Source organism: Microtus ochrogaster, unplaced genomic scaffold (genome assembly GCF_000317375.1).
Source record: "Microtus ochrogaster isolate Prairie Vole_2 unplaced genomic scaffold, MicOch1.0 UNK46, whole genome shotgun sequence".
Taxonomy (NCBI): Eukaryota; Metazoa; Chordata; class Mammalia; order Rodentia; family Cricetidae; genus Microtus; species Microtus ochrogaster.
The window spans coordinates 1,930,928-1,953,762 of NW_004949144.1; the positions used below are offsets into that span (position 1 = coordinate 1,930,928).

The 22,835-nt window shown below is 43.4% G+C and overlaps 1 protein-coding gene across 1 annotated transcript; it reads right to left on the bottom strand.

The window, feature by feature from the left end:
* Nucleotides 1-7,799: 7,799 nt before the first annotated feature.
* Gabarapl1 (GABA type A receptor associated protein like 1) lies at nt 7,800-16,850 on the bottom strand. Its single transcript, XM_005369207.2, has 4 exons — nt 16,517-16,850; nt 12,339-12,417; nt 11,248-11,366; nt 7,800-9,039 (listed from the first exon to the last, which is right to left on the bottom strand). The coding sequence occupies exons 1-4, from the start codon at nt 16,604-16,606 to the stop codon at nt 8,974-8,976; spliced, it is 354 nt and encodes a 117-aa protein (XP_005369264.1). The 5' UTR covers nt 16,607-16,850; the 3' UTR covers nt 7,800-8,973.
* Between the last annotated feature and the right edge of the window lie 5,985 nt (nt 16,851-22,835).

Sequence of the window (22,835 nt, forward strand, 5' to 3'; positions counted from 1 at the left end):
ACGTGAATTTAAGACTATCAATGTATTGCCATGTAATTATGTAATTATTAAATTGAATTCATTTATTTATAGTTGTACCAAAATAGTAAAAAAAAAAAAAAACACAAAAACCAAAAACCAAATTCAAAAAAACAAAAAACAAAAACACGGAGTCCTAAAAACTGCCACTGGGAATTCAGAGGAAAGAGTGGGAGGTCTATGTGTAATCTCTCTAAGTGGCCACTGAGGAGGTAATCCATAAAGCTCAGTGAGTAAGGCAACAAGTACATTTGGAGACCCCTGGGATTTAGAAATGCCAGGAACATGAAATGTCTACCAAGAAAAGCATGAGCAGGCTTAAAATGCCATCCCTGCTACAATCAGCAGGGGTGTAGGGGTAGACTGTCCAAGCCTTTGGAGCCCACATTATATCCTCATGAATCCCATATGCTGGATATGGAGGTATAGAGTTTAGTGTTTGCCTTGATGGATTTCAGTCTTGCTTTAGGTTAACTTCCCATTGTTTTCCTAGTCTTTCCTTTAAGAATGAGTATTGCCAACTGTATCTTGTAAGAATATAAACTCCTTTCTTTTTTTCCTTTTTTACAAAGACTCACAGGTTGGGTTCTCCTTGAGGCTTAAGAGGGTAGAACAAGGGCTTTAGATCTGTTAAGATTTGGGGGACTAAAAAATGGATCACATGCTATATGTATGTGAAACAGATATAAACAGTGTTATAATTTGGATCTTAAATGTCCATGAAATAAGCATACCAAATGCTTGGACCTTGTGTTTTAATGTTCAGGAAGTGAGGCACTAAAGCAGTGTTGGCACATTCCTGAAAAGACTATTCCTTAACTTCTTCCTCTCTCTCAGTTTTATAACTGCCATAAATAAACAAAAACTCTACCACCTACTCTTGGTATGATGTTCTACTTTGCCATAGTCTCAGGGCTAAGCAAGCTGTGAGGCAAAAATCAACATTTCTTCCTGTAAGTTGATGGGTCTTGTAACAATACTTTCTAGTTGGGACAGTCAGTCTGCAAACAATAACACAAACACTTATCATTAATTATGAAATCTTGGCCTTAGCATAGGCTTGTTTCCAACTAGCTCTTATAACTTAAAATAATCCATTTCTATTCATTGACATTCTGTCAATACCACCATCTTGATTCCTCTATGTCTTCTTCTGTGCTTAGATTGTTCTCTTCCCCCTCTTCCTCGAAGTCATGCCTATCTCTCCTGCCTAGCTATTGGCTGTTCAAGCTTATATTACACCAATCACAGAAGCACCTCTTCACAGTATGCAAATATCTCACAACAGTGTCTACAATATTTTGCTACAGTGATGACAAATTAACACACTTTAACTCAAAATCATCTCACTAAAATAAGTATGCTTTGGAGGAGCAATTAGTGTGAACGGTTAATGGAGAAGAGTGTAGAGCAACTTGAAAAGCTAAAGCGGGTATTCTCTGAAAGCAAGTGAGCATCGTATGATCATTTACTATTGCCTTTCTCTGACAGACATTGGCTTCTGTTGTAAGAGACCACTTGTTTCCTGGCTACCCAACAACTCATTATTCTGAAATAATCACACAGAAACTATATTATTTAAATCACTACTTGGCCAATTACTTCAGCATATTGCTAGCTAGCTCTGATGACTAGAATTAACCCATCTCCATTATTTTATATTCTACTATGAGGTCCGTGGCCTACCAGCAAGGTTTCAACATGTCTGTCTCTAGTGGCAACTCCATGGCTTCTCCCTGACTCCACCTTCTTTCTCCCAGCATTCAGTTTAGTTTTTCCCACCTAGCTCTATTCTACCCTATATGGCCAAGCCAGTTTCTTTATTAACCAATGGTATTCACAGCATACAAAGAGGAATCTCACATCAGGCTTCTACATATTTGTAGATTCCAGTATAATGGAGACAAATAACACATGGTCCCAGGCCTTGAAAAAACTAAGATATAATTTGGGAAGCAATTTTGGTTAAAAAGACAAAATTTAAAAATGTAGAAAAATATATAGGGATGCTTTAACAGAAGTATTATGAGACAGGATGCAGTGGCTGAACTAAGAATTAATTTGTAGATTTTCTAAGACAACATTGGAGAAGAATGTGTGTGTGTGTGCGTGTGTGTGTGTGTGTGTGTGTGTGTTTAATCTTTTCCACAGTGATAAAATTCTTAGTCGCACAGATGGCTGTCCAGAATAAGGACCATTTCCCAATTCCTTACAGCTCCATGTGGTCATGTTACCATGTTCTACTCAGCAGAGACAAATAGAACTCCTTAACAGCTACAGAGACCCTTAAGAGAAAGCTGATCTGTCGTACATCACTTCTTCTTTATGATCCTCGGAGAGGCTGTCTTGGATGAAGACTATGCCCAGTTGATGAGGAATGGAGGCAGGAGCAGCCTGGGTCTGAGGAGGTAGTCCTCAATCCCTACCTAAGTTTTTATGTTAAAGTAGAATAAAGTACTGTTTCAACTACTCTACCATTTAAGGTTGCTCAAAATCTTCACATAGAGGTGTTTCTGGAGAACTCATTAGGGAGATGGGACAAAGAAGGACAGTCAATACATTGAACGGTGTAAGGAGAGGGCTATGGATGTAAAAATAACCTGATATGTCTGTGGCAACAAACAGAAGCATCCTAAGGAAAAGGGATCATCACAAAAGGAAATAGAAACACTTAGTGGTATCGGTATTTGTCCCCTTTTAAAACTCACAGATTAATTCAAACATCCAAATTTGCCTTGACCATGGTGAGGAACCATCACACACTGTGCAGGGATACCTGGGTTTAAACTCAACTCTGTGGATTCAATACAAGTACTTTGAAAGTACTGACTCTACAGTCAATACATTATTTACACAATTGCTTATTGTTTAGCAAAGAAGTTTATTATTAGCTGGTATAACTTCTCTGTACAGTCCTCTAAAATGCTGAGCTTCTGCATGGCCCTGCAAAGGGAACTGGAAATCTAGTTGATCAACAAGGGTTCTCTCTCCCTACCTCCCCCAACACACTACAGTTCACTTCTTGCTTACCCAGGTGTGTGTTACTGAAAAACTTGCTAATTAAGGTTTTCAAGTTGATTTCATGAAGGCATAAAAGGGGCTGGAAAGGTGGCTCAATGGTCAAGAGCATGTACTGCTCTTGCCAAGTTCAGTTCCCAGCACCCATGTTAGGCAACTCACAACCTGTTAACTCCAGCTCCAGGAGGTCTGATGCCATCTTCTGGCCTTCATGGGTACCTGCACACAGGTGCACACTAATAAAATAAATCTATTTTTAATAGGCATAAAGACATATCATGTGCTGTTTTGTAACTGGCTTTTTTGGAGAGTTAAATTGAGCACAGATGGGAGAAAGAGTTTCTGCCAAGCAAGCAGCTTTGGACTCTGAGGATGTTGAGCTGAGAGCAAATGTCTTAGAAAGGAAGTGGTTTACTGGCCATCCTGAACATTAATGGATAGGAGTTGATGTGCACACAGTGTACTTGTCTGAAAAATACTAGATAGTACAACGTCTGAAAAGATTTATGATATTCTGTCCTAGTGGGGGTGAAACAATACCAGTTTACCCCCTCTCAGAGCTAACTTGCTGATGATACTCCTGCGGCAAAGTGACCTCCAGTGACACCTTTGAGGACAAGCAGCTATTACTGGTGCAGAGAATCAGCAGTAAATAGGGTGTCTAACAAAGTATGTACTTCATTTCAGGTCTTTCTAAGTGTCTCCTTCAGCAAACTCTGCCTCAGTTTCCCTGATCTTGCCACATCCTGCATTTTCATCAGTAATGCTTCTAAAAGATTTCTGAGAGCTAAATTGTTAACATCAGTCATAGGCAAGCTTTTTTCTTTGTATAAGGATGCGTGTGATATGGATTCTAGGGCAGGGTGTTGTGGCGAACTTTCTGACCAGCAGGAAAGAACAGCCACCAGACGAGGATTCTTCTCAAATCACGCTTTATTGGAGCCTCTTGGTTGTAGGGAGAGCAGAAAGCAAGGGGCAAGGGGCTCTGAACTATGGCTGCTTATATAGGGAGTCTGCCTAGCAACTTTTTGATACTTTGATCTGGAGACCCACCGGCAGGAAAGAAAGCAGGGAAACATCCTTGTCAGTTACAGACCAGGATGTTTCCCTGCCGGTCAGGGGAAGTGTGGGCAGCTAGATCACAACAACTCACCCTGTTTTCCGGTGGAAGAACTGCAACCCTAATATGGAGTTTATCAAGCGAGGCTGGGGCCAAATGCCATCTTGTAATGGCAGCTATTCAAATCGGCTCCCAGCAGGGTGTGAGTATGAAAGGGAAAGGGGGAATACAAGGATGTAAGGGGAAAGGAGGAGAGTGTAGTGACAGGAAAGACTAATAGTGGAGGTGAATTTGACCGAGGTACATAGAATTTAAGTGTGGAAGTGTCACAGAGAAAGCTGTTAAAAGTAATGTATGCCAAGAAGAAAAACAAATGTGTTTCCATCCAGAAATTACCTATCCATGGATTCTCAGAATCGTTTTATGATTTTAGGAGCTAAATGTGTGTGAGAGCAGGCGCACACTGTCAGTTCTCTCCTTCCACCGCGTGAGACCTGGAGATGGAACTCCGATTACAAAGTCTGGCAGGGTGCACCTCTACTCACTGAGCCATACTGCTGGTCATGGAGTAAGTAACTTTAAAGAAATGTCTTCAGTACCATAAATGCACTATGGTTACAAACAGGACTGCAGTGCAGATGGTCCTGTGATGCTGATCATGCACAATACCGTAGGACATCAGTCACTGATGAAAACTGCATGCCTGCCAAGGGCATGGTAAAATGGCATCATGCGATTACTTCTCAGGGTGACGACTTCCTGCTACTTCACCCGTGGGAACTGTTTTGGTCATGTGGTGTGTTTGGCAAGGTCCGAAGTACCCAGAACCAAAAAAACTATTAGAGGTAGGGAATATAACACAACAGGACAATCAAGTTCACACACACACACACACACACACACACACACAGTCTTCTAGTTTTGGGGTAGAGACTATTGTGTTTGTATCATCCTTTCATTAGTTAACTAGCTGGCCATCTTATTAGGCTGAGAAAAACAAGCTGTTTTCCAGATGTTCCCAAGAGAACAAGCTACAGGCTGGAATTGGTTGTATAACTTGCATTGAAAAAAATATTGAGGAAAAGAGGGGTTAACAGGCAGGCAACAAGTACCACCTAGGAAGAAAATAATTACTCAGGATGCCCTGAGGAAACAACTCACTCAGAACCAGTTAAGGGAGAAACATACCAGCTTCTGAAAATACTGAGTGGGTTCACACATCTAAAAAAAATAATGAGCTGGGTGATGGTGGCGCACGCCTTTAATCCCAGCACTCGGGAGGCAGAGGCAGGCGGATCTCTGTGAGTTCGAGACCAGCCTGGTCTACAGAGCTAGTTCCAGGACAGGCTCCAAAGCCACAGAGAAACCCTGTCTCGAAAAACCAAAAAATAAAAAAATAAATAATGAAAACTTGCCAAGTAAAAATAAGACAGTTAATGGTTTATCCAGAAAGCTGGGGATACAACCAAGTGATAGAACACTTACCTGCACATGTGAGGTAATAAGTTCATGCCCAGCACTGAGAAGCAAATCACAAAGGGAAAGCTAGGTAAAAAAGAATTATCAATCAATCGGGTTATTTTCCAGAATGCCTGGCTATTTTCACTGTTGAACTTGACTAGATGTTATCTCCCCAGACATGTACATCCATACTCCTGTACCACATAACATGGCTACTTTATATGGAATTATAATCTTCATGCTAATATTCTCAAAGAGTAGTGTCTCAAGGGTCAGAGCAGCGCCCAGGAAACAGCACCTGACCCTGGAGGCTGCTGTTAGCATGCCAGGAAGTACACTCATCAGCCTCATCACTTACATTACTTAACATCGTGTTTCGTTATTTTGTAATCTTAACCTCTGAATAGGCAATACAGCCTATACCTTTAAATTGGTACAGGATGCTTGGAGGGAAGCAAGCAACTCAGCACTAGAAGAAAAGTAAACTACATCCTGGTATTCAGAATTTCAGAGATTCCCTGTCTAGCTTCTACTCATGTGGGGCTGTGGTCCCCACTGGGATACACAACCTAAATGTATCACCACTGAGCATCTCACAGTGGAGACTTCTAATGATAAGGAGACCAACCAACTATTTTATCCACTAGGGAATCTGCAGCAGTGAAGGAACCAGTCATAAGGAAGGATTGCCCTTGGCAAATGTCAAAGTTTACCCTTGCATACAGTCAGACATTTCCAGGAAATACAGAACTAGACTTGTCTCTGATGATGACATCACATGGCGTCTAAGGGAAAGAATGATTTGTTGGATGTATCATTTAAACTCCCATCCTGACAAAGCAGATCTGGAGTCAGCCAATTAATGTGACATGGAACAGAGTCCAGGTTACCAGGACATTTCCCATGTTGCTTTCAGCTCATGGAAAGCCAGCAAGGCCTTAAAGGCATTAAGCAGACAAGACTGGGGAAAGTATGAGGTGCTAAGACCCCATGATCAGGAAACAGGATCTAAACAGGACACTGGAGCCAAACTTAGCTGTTAATTAAAATTATGCATATGTAAAATGGCACTGGTCTAAAATAGCAATGACACATCTAATAATTTTATTTTTCATCTGAAAAAAAAAATCTAGCAAAAAAGTGGAGCTAGAAAAAGCTAGAGCCTTCTGGGAGACAGTCCCTGAATTCGAAGGTCCAGTTCAGCAAAGGCTCGCTGTGTTTCAGATGAACCTGGAGGGCGCAGGCTCTGCTGTGTGTGTCCTTCAAAACACTCAAGTCTTATTCCCAGGTAGTAGGTAATAGTTTCAAAAATAGAATTCATCTCAACAGCCCAAGCATCGGCCTCCTGTGGCTTGTCCAGTAATAGCACACTGCCATTTCTGTAACCACAGGCATCTATTTTCAAGGTCCTGATGGAAAACATCAAACCACTTCCAACTTCTAAATTTTTTGTTTCCTGGTCCAGGCTTCCCTCTCTCCTCTCAATGCTAACTGAATTTTCTCCATCACTCTTGTGGGCAGATTGGTAGAATCATGGCGTAGACCTATAACTTCCTAATTTCTTTCTAATGACTCACTCTTAGTTCTTAAAGAGGAAGTCACCACCTAGGTGGGGAGTTGCCAAGAAATCAGAGAGAAACGGGACTGGGGGTTCTTCTCTGGCGTCCTGGCTGATTGTTCTGATTTTCAAACTCACAGCCTAGCCACACAGGCTTCCTGACTCACTGAAAGACCCATTCCTAGCCAGAAGACACTGAACTTATTCTTGACCCCAAAAGCCAGATAATTTCCTGCCCTGAAAGGTCTTAGCTTCTTGTGAAGTATAAAGGAGAGAGTAAGTTGTGTTTGGGACCAGCAGTGACGCCTGGAGCAGACTTGAAGGCTCAGCAGTCTTCTGAGGCACTTGTTCATAATTAGCAGCACATGCAGCTGCCAGCCAAATCTGGGACGAGGCCTAGACAGTGGCATTTCTAATTAGTACAGCATACAGCAGTCCTCCACCGTCAGGTAGGCAGACTCTAGTTTTGAGAAACACACGAAGCAGTGGCTTGCACTTACTTGAGACACACCAGGCAGGCTACACTAACACTCACCCCTGAGAAACAACTAAATGAACACATATACATCTGACTCGGTGTTAAGTGCGCCCTACCAACCCCACACCCACTTCCATCTCCACGCAACCCTCATTCATATGCAAACCAAAAGAAAAAAAAGGAAGTGACAATCCGGAACTCAGGTGGATTTTTAAGGTAAGCAATTATTTTATTTTCCTGGCCTGACATCATTGACTTCAAAGAAGCGGAACCTGCAGCTGGCAAAGCAGACGGTACACATTGCTCCCAACAGGGAGGACGCTCTTCATGTGTTGAGATGAATCGAAATGTCATGTGTGAGTGCAATTTCTGCTCCCAAGCCCCTCCCCACATAGCCCCTAAATGAAAATGAATGCGTAAAACTCCCCATGAAACCCTGCAGTCCTCACTCCATCTTTCCTGAAGAGCAGACGGCATGGAGGCAAACGGCTGGCCAATCACTTGGTATTCCCGTGCGTGTGAGACTGAAGAGCCCGCAGCAGGGGGAGGATAAGTGGCAGGTGGGTAATCCTGCTTACCTTGTACCCTGAACCTTCCACACGTAGACACACTGACCTGGCACATGAGAAAAGCTAAAGGAAATGCTAGAGGACTGATCCTGAGGCTCCTGAAATTCTAAGGTTCTTATGGGATGAGGAGCAGAGATGCCCAATCCCAAACTCCAGTTTAATGCCATTCAATCTACTGGCAATCGTAACCACGTTTTCGCACAACTCTATTTCCCCCCCCAAAAAACTCCATCTAAACATTTGTGCGAATATCCACTGCCACAACTGGGGTGGTGCTATGACACCTGTGTGGAAGGAATAAAAGGACCAGGAGAGGGAGGAATTGGAGACAGAGGTCACGGGTCACAATGCTTCAATGACAGTAATTTTTGGTCCCTTAGTATGGTCCCCTACAGCTCCTAAAACATTTTCCCCCTTTCCCTATGTGGCTTGTGCAAAGGCCAAAAATCAAACCTCTGCCCAAAGAGACAGGAGTTGCTGCTGAACTGTATTCTTCTCTAGTGGCCACCTTCCCTCCTCCCAACCCTCTGATGAAACTGCACGACCACTCACAGCAAGGCTGTGAACGACGTCGTCCCCATCTGGCTCTCACAGCCAATCCAATCCAAGTTCTTCCTGGGCTGAGGAAGCAGAGAAAACTAACAATGGAGCTTGTGAAAAAAAGACGACAGTGTGTGGGGGATGGTGTTTTCCGATGTCTTCACCTTGCGTCTCTTCCATGGTTGGGAGCCCTCCCTCTGGTTCCCTAAGTCCCATGCGCACCCCACCCCTACCCCCAAGTCCAGGCGCTCCCATCTGCTGGGCTTCTGCCTCATTTTCCATAGACACTTTCATCACTGTAGGCCACATACAGAAAATAGTCTTCCTCGTGGTTGTCCTAAAAGGAGACAAGAAGACAGTAGAAAATATAAACATTCATGTTCGTTGTCTCTATGACTCTGAGTCTTGCACAACCTTGTGGAGAAGACATATGGTCATCATTAGTCCCCATTAAAAGAATAGAGAGGTACAGCCCAGGAGTAGAACACTCTCCTAGCATGCGTGAAGCTCTGGGTTCAAGATCTAGGTCAGGGAAAAGGAAAAATAAAAAATAAAAAATAAAAAATAAAAAAAAAAGGAACAAAGAATAAGAGGTGTCAACTACATGCTGAGCTCTGGCTTCACAAAAGCAAGATTTATAGAGAACATATTATATCATCAACAGCAGAAAAATAACCATATTAATCCACAGTCATAAAAAACATTCAGTCTGTAGCCATGGACATTTTCTTTTCTCCCCTTTTTTTGGGGGGGGCGGGGCAGCGGTCTCCAGACAGGATTTCTCTGTAGCTTTGAAGGCCGTCCTGGAACTAGCTCTTGTAGATCAGGCTGGTCTCGAACTCACAGAAACCTGCCTGCCTCTGCTTCCTGAAGGCTGGAATTAAAGGCGTGTGCCACCACAGCCCGGCAACATTTCCTTTCTCAGTGTGGCTACTGAGACTAATACTGGTCAAAGTGCAATAATAAGTGATTAATGTTTGGCCACATATGGTTTATCTAAACTGCCCCCTCCAAAGTTTAGGGAATACTGAGGAAGAAAAGGAAGAAAAAATGTAATGGGGGCAGGAAGTCACTGGGAAGGTGACCATATTTCCGTAATCACTCTTCCCATTGGCCTGGAAATGACCCTGGCCATTAGAGGTCTAGCTGACAAGAGAAGCAGCAGTAGGAGGGAAGAGAGACGTTAAGGGCAGGGATGAATGTGATTGAAATACAATATGTACAAGTACGGAAGTCCAAAAGTATGTACAACTTCAATGTGAGCAACAGAACCCTGAAAGCCGGTCTACATTTTCAGTAAAATTCTTTCAACTTGTTTTTTTGTTTGATGTTTTCAAAGGTTTAACAAACAAAACACTGGGAAATAATTCTTAAGTTGGAAAGAAATATTATTTTATGGCTGGAGTAGGAGTGAGGCTAGTCGGTTAATAAAGCACTTGCTTTGCAAGCCCAGAGGACCTGAGCTCAATATCAAGAACCTGAATAAAAATGGCATGAGTAGTGTTGTGTGTTTGTAACCCCAGCTCTTGAGAGAGAGAAAGAGGAGGATCCCTGGGGCTCATTGTCTAGACAGGCCAGCATACTGGTGTGCTATAATCCCAGGAGAGACCTTGTCTCAGATGGGGCACAGAGTAATCTTGAGGATGACATCCTAAATTATCCTCCAACTTCCACCTGTGCGTGCACACATGCGAGAAAAAATGACAACAACAACAACAAAAACAAAAAACAAAGAAACAAATAAATAAAACCTTCACTCTAGCAAGGAGAGCATAGATATCACAAAATACAGACCGACATGCACAGTCACGGGGAATAAATGCTGTGGAATAAGGCATACACCAGGGGCTTCTAGATGTGCATGTGACTAACAAATGGGGCAGCACCTTGCGTGACAGTGTTCAAGGAGAAGTACAGTTGCAATCTTAGATCACATCATTTATATATGAAGTCCTAACTACAGCTTCTCCCCACTCAAATTCTCCCTTAATTTTATACTTTAACCCATTCACTGTATGTACTCAGACAATGGGTACATTGTGGTCTCAGGTTTGTTCTACAAAGAGCATCTGGATGTGGTTGACATAAACCAGATCTGCAGAGTTCACGTGGGAACTAACTGTGATGGCTCCCGGTTCAGACTGAAAAGGGGTCAAGCGTAGCTGGTGTTTCCTTTCTCAAGTCTACCGCTAGATGGGGATGACCGACAAACAGGTGGAGTGCACAGTTCACTAACAAATTGTGCTTCCACAGATAGAACGAGGACCAGCCAGGGAGCCCCTGCTACCAGGAACTGCTCAAGCCAGCAATAAAGCACTATCGTCAGACCAGATTGAAAGTAGGAGATTTCAAAAGATTAAACAGAGAAGGTGCTCCATCCTGAAAGGACAAGGCAGGGGTATCTCATCTCACAGCCTCACACTGCTGTGTGTAAGAGGATCCCCATTAATAACACCTCCTGCCCTACTTCCCAGGTGTGTTAACAAACCCTGGAACCAGAGCGAGGGGAGGCCGGGCTGCTCGGTATTGTGACCCAAACCATTACCTCATACAGCTGGCCCATGGTAGCACTCGTGGGAGGGATAGTGTTGTTGACAAAGAAGAATAAGGCGTCCTCGGGTCTCAGGTGGATCCTCTTCCGGATTAAGAAGTAGAACTGGCCAACTACATGAAGGTAACAGAGAGCAGGGAAAAAGAAGAAAAAGAACTAAACAAAGAGAAACTCTCAGGAAAACCAAAATCTACTGTATCTATCCCCCTTTAGGCTAAATACAAGCTTTTCAGACCCAAATACTATCTAAGATCCTTAGTGGCAAAATAGAAACTGAGGCCCGTATAGCCCCTGAAACACCAGTGGGGCGGCTTCCCTTCCCCCCTATTCAGCCTCAGACACAAAGTCAGCATACCAGCCCAGCCTAATGACAGCTGTGAGGGAGTATAATGCAGACTGAAGCATTCCTGTCTAACATGGACCCCTGATGCCTTTCCACCCTGAGAGCTAACAATACAAAGAGATCCCTGGACTCTCTGGATATCCCAGCACGATGAGGCAAGTGTCAGAGCCATGAGTGTATCCAATGGTTAGCCTTTTCCTGAAAACAATGTATAGTTTTTAGAAGGCTAATGGACAAATGCATGAAGTCCAGGGCAAAGGAAACCTGGCGTTTCATTAAGAACAAGGTAAAGTCTAGAAACCTGTAATTCAAAATGGAAGATATGCTAGGGTCTGCAGTTTTTTATCTCACAAACAGACCTACATTTAAGAGATAAAAGCATTTAGATAGGAATCTCTAAAATGAGACCCTCCCAAGACACTGGGCTAGCTTTGGAACAAATCTACCTCAGGACCAGGCTGATGTTTAATGTTATGTAAATTACAGACAATTGCTCCTTTACTCCACAGTACTCCTTTGCTGTGTCTTCAGGAATAAGGCACGTGAATAAGGCATTGGGAAATGCCAAACAGCTAGAAACAGAAGGACAGAGTGTGCTAGTCAGCACAGGTCCACTCCCTGAAGAATGGTCCTAACCCTTTTGGTCACTAACATGGAATTGAAATAAACTAACTTGGACTTGAAATAAAGATCAAGAAAGCTTTGCCTGGAATGGAAGGTCAGAAGAGGGGAAAACCATTACCGGTGAGGTCAGAGGGCACAAGGTACTTCCTCTTGTCCAGATCAGGGACCCTGGCTTTGGGAGCCTTTTCCACGATGACCTAGGAGAACAGGAGAGGGGATGAGAACTGCAGACCCTAGTTTTTGTCTTTTTCTTTCCACACCTTAAATTTGTCCACACTATCTAGGCTCAGTGTAATTTTTCAGTCCTTGCTTCCAGTGTTCCTTGACCTTACACAACTACAAATTATTTATGAAGAACAGTAAAAGACATTTACCTTATGGCATTTTATTAAAGAAGCAAACAGTTGTTCTCTGTTTCTAGGATAGTCTAATGATCTATTTGCTTTTTGGTTTTGCTTTTTTCCCCCTAAAATACCACTTATGGACTGGGGAGATGACATGGTGATAAAAGCAGTGTATCTGATGCCTGACTTCAGATCCCTCAAGTCCCTGTGAATGCCGGGAGGAGGTGCAGGGGCCACTGCCAATCCCAGTGCTGGGAAGGCAGAGATGGAGATCCTGGGCCAAGCTGTCTGGCTGAAGTGGGAGGCTCGGGTTCAGAGTGAGTAAAGTGAAGAGCAACCAAGAACTGTATGAGACATCAACCTCTGGCCTCCTCCACACGCACGCATATCTGCACACAACCACACACCTGCCCCCTCACGTGTGCACACCCTTACACACACGCACACAGAGGGAGAAATGGCTTTTATAGACACACAAGATTACAGCTTCGATCTTCACTGCCTGCAAAGGCCCCCGTGTTAAAGAAGTGCTCCTACCTTGGCTGTGCACAAGTGGTGGAAACATTGAGGGGTGGGACCTCATGGGAGGTTTAGGTTATTGAGCCCTCTGTGCTTCCACCATGATAGGCTGACTCACCACTGACACAAAGAACGGGGCCAAGTGAGCACAGACAGACTCTGAAACCAGTTGCCTTCTTACCTTCTAGAAGTTGACTGTCTCAGACACTGCTACAGTGATAGCTAAGACACACAGGCAACGTGGCTCAGGTTTTAATCTTTGAGAAAAAAAATGTTCACTGCTAAGTGAAAACTACTATGAATTTTTTAAATAATGAGGGACACTTTATCAGGGCAGTGCACTGTACAATTCAGCGTTATTAACTATGTTAGGAGTTTAAGGGATTTTTCAATGTCTACTTTAAATATTTTCATAACATTTTTAAAGACTATACATTTTGTAATGAAGAAAAAGACACATAAAGTCTTAGATGTTTATATATTTACTTAGAAAACAGAAAATATATTGCAAAAATATTAACACTGGATTTTTTTGTTTCGAAAAACTCATCTTAGATGTGAGAAATAGGAAATACCAAAAAGCGAAGAAGCAGAAAGGCACTGGACGAGTATCTTTAAATGCTGTGTGACCTTCAGGAGGTCTGTGACCTCTCTAGGCTTCTGCACAAGCTGTAACCCCAACCCCGGAAAAGACCAAACAAGTACATGTAAATGCCTGGGTACACAGGTGAATCCAAAGCTTCAAATTAAATAGAAAAGAGCTTGGCAAGGAGACTAGAAATGGACCAAACAAGGAAGGAAAGAAGGCAGGCTATATAAGACAGAGCACAGAAAGCAGGGGGAGTCCTCGTATTTACCACAGGGACTCTGAAACCTGGCAGCTCCCACCAAGAGGAAAACTGTTTTCTTCATCTGTGGCAGGTGTTCTACCACAGGGCGGTTTACAAATGTTTAAAAATACTGTGTCCAGCAGTTCCTGCTATTGCAGGTTCCTAGCACTCTGTTATTTTGAGATCCCATGACCCCCTCTCTTCCAAGGCCCAGTCTTCTGGGGCCAAGCTTAAGTTGTGAGTCAGACTGCCTTAGAAACTTAATGGCTTTTCGTAAACACCTGAACATAGTAAGATTGAGTTCTGTGCCCAAGGTACAGGACTCTGGTTACAACCCTGAAACAAAACCTCATCTCTGAGGCCACCAGGCAAAGGGCTCCATCCCCAGTGCTGCGCTGTCCCCCACCCTAAACCAAATCTCTGGCATTTAGCAGAGTTCTGTCACAACCAATTTCAGAGCCATAGGTTGAGAATCTCTCAGGTTGAGGATCCATGAGATCTGATTGAACTTTTCTTAGTTTATAAATTATCACTGAAATAAAACATTCAACATCAAGTCATAAGTAGGAGAATAAGGAACTAAAATAGGGCGATGGTGGCGCACGCCTTTAATCCCAGCACTCGGGAGGCAGAGGCAGGCGGATCTCTGTGAGTTCGAGACCAGCCTAGTTCCAGGACAGGCTCCAAAGCCACAGAGAAACCCTGCCTCGAAAAAAAAAAAAAAAAAAAAAAAAAAAAAAAAAAGGAACTAAAATATTCTGGGTGAGTGCAGTAATCAGCCTAATGAGAGGCTCCTGGTTCGAGGAAATAGAGGGGCTTCAAATGAATTTGGAGACAGGTACACTTCACAGCCTGTATTTCTGTTAAAGTTCTGAATAACGGGGTGTAGACATTCGCTTAAGTTTCCTGGCTGATGCCTGGCGGTGGTGGCGCTCGCCTTTAATCTCAGCACTCTGGAGGCAGAGGCCAGCCTGGTCTACAAGAGCTAGTTCCAGGACAGGAACCAAAGCTATGGAGAAACCCTGTCTCGAAAAAAAAAAAAAAAAAAGTTTCCTGGCTGACACTGGCCTACCAGCTGAACTCCAGATGGCAGCAAGACTTTTAACCTACTTCCAGGGGTCAACTGAGTAAGGTAGACACCCAATTCTGGTTACTGGAACTGTGCTGCTACAGACTGGGAAAAGGCGGCAACCTGAAGGTGGACCAGGAATGTCAGATCTTTGGGTGGTGACTTCACTTCCCTGTGCTTCAGGCTACTTCTGTAGAACAGGGATTTTAGTTGTGTGAGGTGAGCCAGTGAATATGCAGGCAAGGCATTCAGAGTGTGGTCCACGTGTCATTTTAAAATACTAAAGGGGTAGGGCTGACGAATTCAGAGAAAATTGGAAAGCAATCCTCCACAGAAATAACATGTGAAGGGCTGCGTACTGCGGAGACACGGCTAGTGTGGTTCCAGCTTTTCCCTTAAGACCGCTGTGAGCAGTTCCTGGAGAATGGTGAAATATTTAACTTCCCCCCTTCTGAACAGGAAATGGGGTTGAGGACTTTTCCCAGTTGAGCCTACGTTTCTTCTAGTAGCCATAGCTGAGGGTCGGACTGAGCAAGAAACGCCCCAAAGTACTTATGCATCAAGAAAAATTAACAGGCAAGTCCAGCTCTTTTTACCCTTTAAACTTATGAGCGATGCAAATCTAACATCATTGCCTGTACAGAAATAGAGAACGATTTTAAAGTCCCCTGCTCCTCCATCCACCATATCTAACATTAATGTCGCCCTCGGCTTCCAATTCTGCTGCGCAGCCTTCAAAAGAGGAGAAAAAGCAGGCAAGTGGGCGGGGGAGGGAGTAAAGGGAAAAACACCCGGATGCTGAGGGCTCCCTTAACATTTTTCTCCTTACTGCGTGAACTAGGTTGTGGCTGTTTAAATCGAGGTATAATTCGTGGCGGAAATGGTTCTCAAGTCCTTGCTCTTGGGGCCCAAGGACCCAACCCATCAGCAGTCCAAGGCAAGACCTTCTTTAGCATCGCGTGGCCAGGGAGACAGCAATGATGAGGCAAGCTGACTGTGGCGCAGAGAGCGTGACCTTGTTTGCAGGGCCCGCCAGGTCGAGCTCCCCGCCTCCTAATTCTAGGAAAAGGCAGGGCAGAATCTACTGACTTCTCAAGTTTTATCTCCTACGCTCAAGGAAATGAAGACGAAACTCGGATTCACGGAGAACCACGAAAGGCAGACATGGATGGGCACAAGGTTCACCGCACCTGACACTCCAGGGTTGCGCACGTTCTCTCCAAACCGATCCGATCTGGGGCCCCCAACCAGTGACTCCCTCACACTGAGGACGCGCCACCCGCACATTCCCCACCTCCAAGAGAGCTGAATTCTGCTGAGTCACCCACCTCGCAGGTTGCGCTTTTGAGATGCCAAAGGTGTGCACAGGCCGCTTAGGATTGATTATGTAATTCCGGGGACCCTCCTGTGCCAGGGCCACCCGCTAGTACCAGGCTACCCTCCTGCCACAGGCCAGCGCCCGGCTAACCTCCAGCTTCCGGGCAACCAGCTCCCCAATTCCCCAGCTCGCCCGCCCCTACCCGCCCCCACTCACCGGCACCCGATCCGGGTATTTCTTCCTAATCTTTTCACCTTCCTTTTTCCGATACTCGAAGGGATGGTCTTCCTTATACTGGAACTTCATGATGGACCGCAGGTTTGGGGGCTCCCCGGACGGGGCCTGCTCCGCGCGCTGGTGACTGTGTCTCGCGTCTGGCCACCCCTGGTCAATGTCAACCTTATCACAATCGCTCCACACGCGTCAGCTACCACGCGCCCGTCGCCGCACTACGTGACTAAACGTCTGGATCTCCGGGGAGGAAGGTAAAGGACCACCAGGTAAAGAAATCTAGAGGCTTTTCCAAGAGCTGGGAACACAAAAACACCAGGGCGGTGTTGTGACATCACGGAGCCCCGCCTCTATCCCGCCCCCGGCGCAAAGGATTTGCTCTATAGGGGTGGACAGAAACCTTGATCATCTGTGTGTGTGTCCTTCACGCCTAAGTTTTTCTAAATCACTCTAACAAAAATCAAATATGAGTTTTCTGTTTTTATTGTTCTTATTTTATATAGAAAATATTTTTTAACCCAAAGAATTCTCTAGCAAATGTCTTCATCCCTCCCCTTCATGTTTCTTGCTTGGTGCCCAAAACAAACACACAGGAAGAAAATCCAGCTGTTTCCAGAGCACTGAGGTATCAGTAGTCTGGTAGAGGAAAAGCGCCAGGCGTCACGAGATCTGTAGCCCAGAAAGAAACGTCCTGTGCTTGCGTTTTGACCTTTGCCTGGCACCCGTGGCTGGCCTGGGTTCTCCACCCCAGCTCCTCCTCTTCACTCTGGCGTCCTTTCGTTTGGATCTGTGCTGGAGCTGGTACCGAGACAACGTAAACAGAGCGTGACTCAGGGATTTGAAGAACCCGTCAGGGTGAAGAGCATGATGTCATCAAGGTTACAAGCTATGCCCTACGAACACCGGGCTTCATGCACGTTCAAAGGGGAGTTGAATCCATTCACTTTATCCTGCTCACCCATAAGTCTGGTCCTGGGTTCTTAAATATACAGAGGTCAAGCAGTTTAGGTGACTGTGGTCTCCCCATCAGTAGTTTCCTGGGGGGAGGGGGTATAAACTGCAGGACAGTCGTCGTAATGGAAAGAGCTCATGGGAACCAAAATCTCTAGTGGAAGACCCTAAGGCATACAGAGAGGATCAGACTACCCAGGCCCCTCTGGCACACCAGGAATCTTTGGATGCTGGGTCAGCCTTCTGATCCTACTGGTAGTGACTCTCCAAACCTATACTTGGGGAGCATTAGAAATGGTAAAGAACGAGGTCAGGGATGCTTTGTGTTGTTGAAATAAAATGACTTTTAAATGGTACCAGGCAAGCAGCACTTGTGGCTAGACTTTTTTCCCCCTTTAAAATTACTCTCAGTGACTTGGCCTCCAAAAGCCCACAAAATAAAATGAGCTAAATTTAACTACCCAAACAAGAAAATGAAATGCATAGCCCCCTTCTGGTTTTTCTTCCAGGAATCTTTGAATTGCCCCTACATATAAAGACCAATGAGTTAATGCGCCACATTGATGTTTTTATATTAATAATATTTAGGTGTTTTTCCAATTGAAAATAGTTTAATACCCAGTTAATCATTGTACGTTTGACTCAAATACAATTAAGTCTTTCAGAAGAAAACTATCCAACCAGTTGAGATGAACCTGGGGATTAAAATAGTAATACTGTTGTTTTCTGGGTGACCTTCAGTGGTTTTTAATAGATGCACAATCTCAATTAATTGAAGGGCAGTTTCTTCAGTCTAGTGACGATGTCTGCAGTGTATGAAAAATAAAAGGGTAAATATTGGTTCATCATCTAAGGGTTTTCTGAATGTTAGTAGTTTACATTAGAATACAAAATGTATTGGGAGCAGGAGAGATGGTTCAGTGGTTAAGATCACTGGCTGCTCGTCTACAGGACCAGGGTTTGATTTCCAGCAGCCCCAAGACAGCTCAAGACTATAACTCCAGTTCCAGGGATCTGATGCCCTTTCCTGGCATCTGCTGTGTACTGCATGCTCATGGTGCATATACATACAAGTAGGCAGAGCACCCACACAAATAAAACAAAAATCACTTGAGAAAGACAATTTTACTATTTTTTCTCAGAAGACTCTTTAAAATGTTTTATAGACATACATTAAGAAATTAACAATCAAACAGATAAAAATTGTTTAAAGTTCCTTTCTTCAGCCAGACAAAACACGGGGTTAAAAAGATCATATTTTTCTCAGGTAGCCACTCCAAAGGCTTCTTGTACTGTTCTGGCTTTTATGTTTATGAGATTGAAACCTTTTTTAACTTTTTTATGCATATTCAGTCATGTAGAGGATTTCAGACAAGCAATATCATCGTGCCCACTGCTTCAATTGTTTTCTTTCTATTTGAAAGTAAATTGGATTTCACCTCTGAATGTGAAGACATGGTTCATCATACTACATCTTAAACATTAATGGTACCTCCACAATTAGGTGACACTGCACAGAGTTCATACCCAGAGTTATATGCCTCTCATCGAATGCATTTCATAATCCTCAGTCACACATCGCAACTTGAAACTGAATATAAAGTTAAGCTTTATTTCTTCATTTATGATCATTTCTATTATCATATATGTCTACGAATAAAAAACAAAATTAGGGCACTGACCTAGATGTAATTAGACATAAGTTAATGCCAATCATCAGAAAATGTTCTTGTTAAAGACTTTTAAAAAGAAGCTTTGTTTTTGTTTTAAGTTTTAAGTAAATGGTTACCTACGTGGATGAGACTTGTTGATTCCCATGCCAGGAACCTTTCTTGCCCCTAATGTCTCCTTCCTAGACACAGTGAGCGCTCTTCTATCTCCCTGATGTGTTTAGCAACATGAGGTAATGCCTTTCTCGGTTTACACAGGGTTCTGCTTAGATTCAGGAAAGTATCCCAGTACAGGGGAGATGTTAACAACTCACGGAGCTGCTTTAAAGTCACGATTGTCACCCACAATCACTCCTAATGGCTTTCAATCTTGTTTTCATCACTCGTGGGTGGTGCAAAGACAGACTCAAATGCCAAAATACATGTGTTAAAGATGAGTTTTCCCTGTGTCACACGTTTTGCCTTATCCAGCTGTCAGCCTGCAGTCTTATGAAGAAAGTTTAAGTCCTTAGAAGTTCAGTTCCCTGCTCTTCCACAACAAACTTCAGAATTTTCTCCAAGATTGCCTATCCTCACAGGTCCTTTAGTTCACACTGGTAATGCTGTCTTCAGAAGCTGAAGGACATCCTGAAATTTAGGAGGTGAGGCCCAAAGAAAGGCTGAGGTCTCTGTGAGGCCTCTTTCATAAGGGCACCAATCCCTATTATAAGGTCTTTGCCCTCATGATTCGATCATCTCCCGAAGGCCTCACCTCTCAGTACCATTATTTTGGTGAATGGCAGAAATGGGATCGGGTGGGGGAATTAATCAGTAAATGGATTTGGAGGGACGATACCAAATGGCCAATGTTCAGGTAGTCTCAGGTAGACACTAGATAAGAAAGACAAACTTGACACTCAGATAAGGTAGACAGATAGTTTGAGAGAGTCTTAACAGCATCCAGGGTCCTGGTTTCAGGTAACACCCCTTCTGTTTTGAAAAGCTGTCCCTCACAGGTTTAGCCAATCACCAGTCATAGTAAAAGTCTCAGTAAGACCAGACTGGTACCCTGACTAACCAAACCAGAATTCTCTTCCTTTAATGGTTTGAATACCCCAGGAGGCAACACCCCTCCGCCTTCATCTCCTCAGAGCAACCAGAGATCACCTGAGAACACACTGGAAAGCTCCTGGCAGAAATGAAGAAATGAAGAGAGACATGCTTTTCAATCTATGAGACTATTGAAATAATGAATCCCCAAAATGGAGGTTTCCCCAGGAAACTCATGCTGAGAGAGAAAAGCCACCAACTAGAAGAGGAATCTGTAAGGCGGAGAGATTTCAAACAGTTCTAGCAACTTGTCGCGTGACCTTCCAGGATGAGACTGAAACCAGATAATGGTGGTGGAGTGAGGACAATTTCTGGTCAACCAGCTAAAAGGTCCTGTTTGTTCCTGTGCTCCCTCCTCCCTCTGCCCTGCCTGGTGATTAGCTGTAGGGCATTGTTCACCCCATCTTGGGTGTGACAATTTCCCATGGGGCAGGGAGGGAGGTGGATTCCTTGTACAGCAGCTAGGTGTTTAAGGATTTCCCCAAGGTTGAATAAACTGCATTCAGCTGATCTCTTTTTGAATGACCCAGGTCTCTTGTGTGTTCTTTCAATCTCCAGGCCCTTGCCCGGCTTGCGTACAGTACAGTGGCATGCAAACTCTACCAAGAAGGTAACACAGAATGGGTGTTACACATATCTGGGAATCAGAGAGTTTGGTCAAGGGTTTATGCTATGAAACTTCCAAGATCCACAGAAAGCTATAAGCACCAACTCTCATATCATATAGAAATAGGAAGTGTCTCAGAGAGAGCAAAGCAAATGGTAGAGTCCGTAATTCATCTAAATCTTACTGTACCTTTAAAATCTAAAGGAAATCATTTTATTCCTAGAATTTCACATCAAGCCAAACTAGTCTTTAAGTGTGGATGTAGGTCAGGACACTGGTGATGTGGGGGTAATCCAAGCATTTATTTCTCATGTACACATTTTCAGTAAACTGTGCCAGTAGTGTACAGAAACCAATCAAAAAAGGAAAAGTCATCAGATAAAGGAAATAAAATGTAAGCCAATGGAGGAGGTCTCTATAAGATAACACAGTGACTAATTATGGATATGTTAATACTCATGCACTACTGTAAGTTTGATTTGATTTATGTTCCTGTGGTAACGAGATGCAGGAATACGCCTTGTGTCACTATTTAATCATCAATGAAGTAATGAGAGTCCAGAAGATCAAGTGTCTACCCCAACACTGGGACTCAGATTAAAGGATAGAGTCTGAATTTTAACACTCAGAATCTGGTTTCAGAATTTTAACTACTGACGATCTTTCTCTGCTCTCCACTAACCTGTTCTGATCGAAATTATTTGTCTCGATATAAAATTTGTCTCCTTCAAATTGGACCTGTATTATTTATTGCTGTCTGGAGGAAAGGATAATTCAGCTTTACTACTTATACAGTCATTATGGAGAGAGGACCAGTAGTCAAGTGTAAGGAAGACTCTGGGTTGAGATTCTTTGTGTGTAAAGTGAAAATCCTGAGGTCTAGATTCCTGGAATGCCAGAGCCGTCAAGCAGGAAGGAATAGGGACAGCATTCTCATTCAAAGGTTAACACCCAGAAACTAAAATGTAGAGAAAGACCATTAATTTGTGGCTACATTTAATATCTTAAAACAATTCCAGCTTCTCTTCCAGGATTCATTCTACTTACATCATTCTCAGAATTTTTATTATTTTCTGTAATTCAAATTTTCTTTCTGTTATCTATTTATTATTGTTATTAATTTTCTTTTAGCCTTTACTTGTCACAGAAACTGTCCTTCTATTGCCCATTTGGTATTTAAATTTTTATTACTTCTCATTTTGAAATTCATATACTCATTTCCTGGTACTCTTTCCAAACATTAAAATTGTGAGGAATTCTGGGGTAGGAAGTGGTGCAATTCTGGGTTGTCTAAGGTGTGTATGCCAATGGAAGGATGGTGGCCAACATTACTCAGAGCAAGTCAAATATTTTCCAGAGTTAACACTTGATACTTCTGGAACGCCCCGTAAATCAATGAAGTTATTCTCTCATTCTGCTTGCTCAAGGACAGATTCTCCATTCTGGTTGCTTTATTACCTTTTAGCTGATTGTATTTTAACCAAAGAATGGTAAAGCAAAACTGATGATCTCCAGACTTTGCTAAACAATGTATTGTTTGCTCTCTTTTCAAAGTCTGATCTACAACTGTTGTATCAATGAAGCTGATCCTCTAATTAGGACCAGAGAGCCAGCCACATACATACGATAAACTAAGTAAGAATCTACAGTACAGTTCCTAGCCTAGACCTGGGCCAGCAGAAGGCCACAGCAGAGTAACTTGTGGTTCTGTTTGCTCCCCCTCCATAGAGAGCTACTCCCTACAGCCCAATTCACCTCTCATACTCTCTCTCTTCACAAAGCACAGTCTGTGGTCCTCGTGGGAAAGATTATATATCTGTTTTAGAAATCCCCACACATAAATGCAAACCTCCTTGGAGGAATTAAGCCATTCTAAGCAAGCACTGTGTACCCCTCTTTGATAGCCAAACTATTGACCATGTACCCCAAGAAATTGGACAGTTCCCTCATTAGGGGAGAGGAAAAGGTTAAAGAAGCCTAGCTCCAG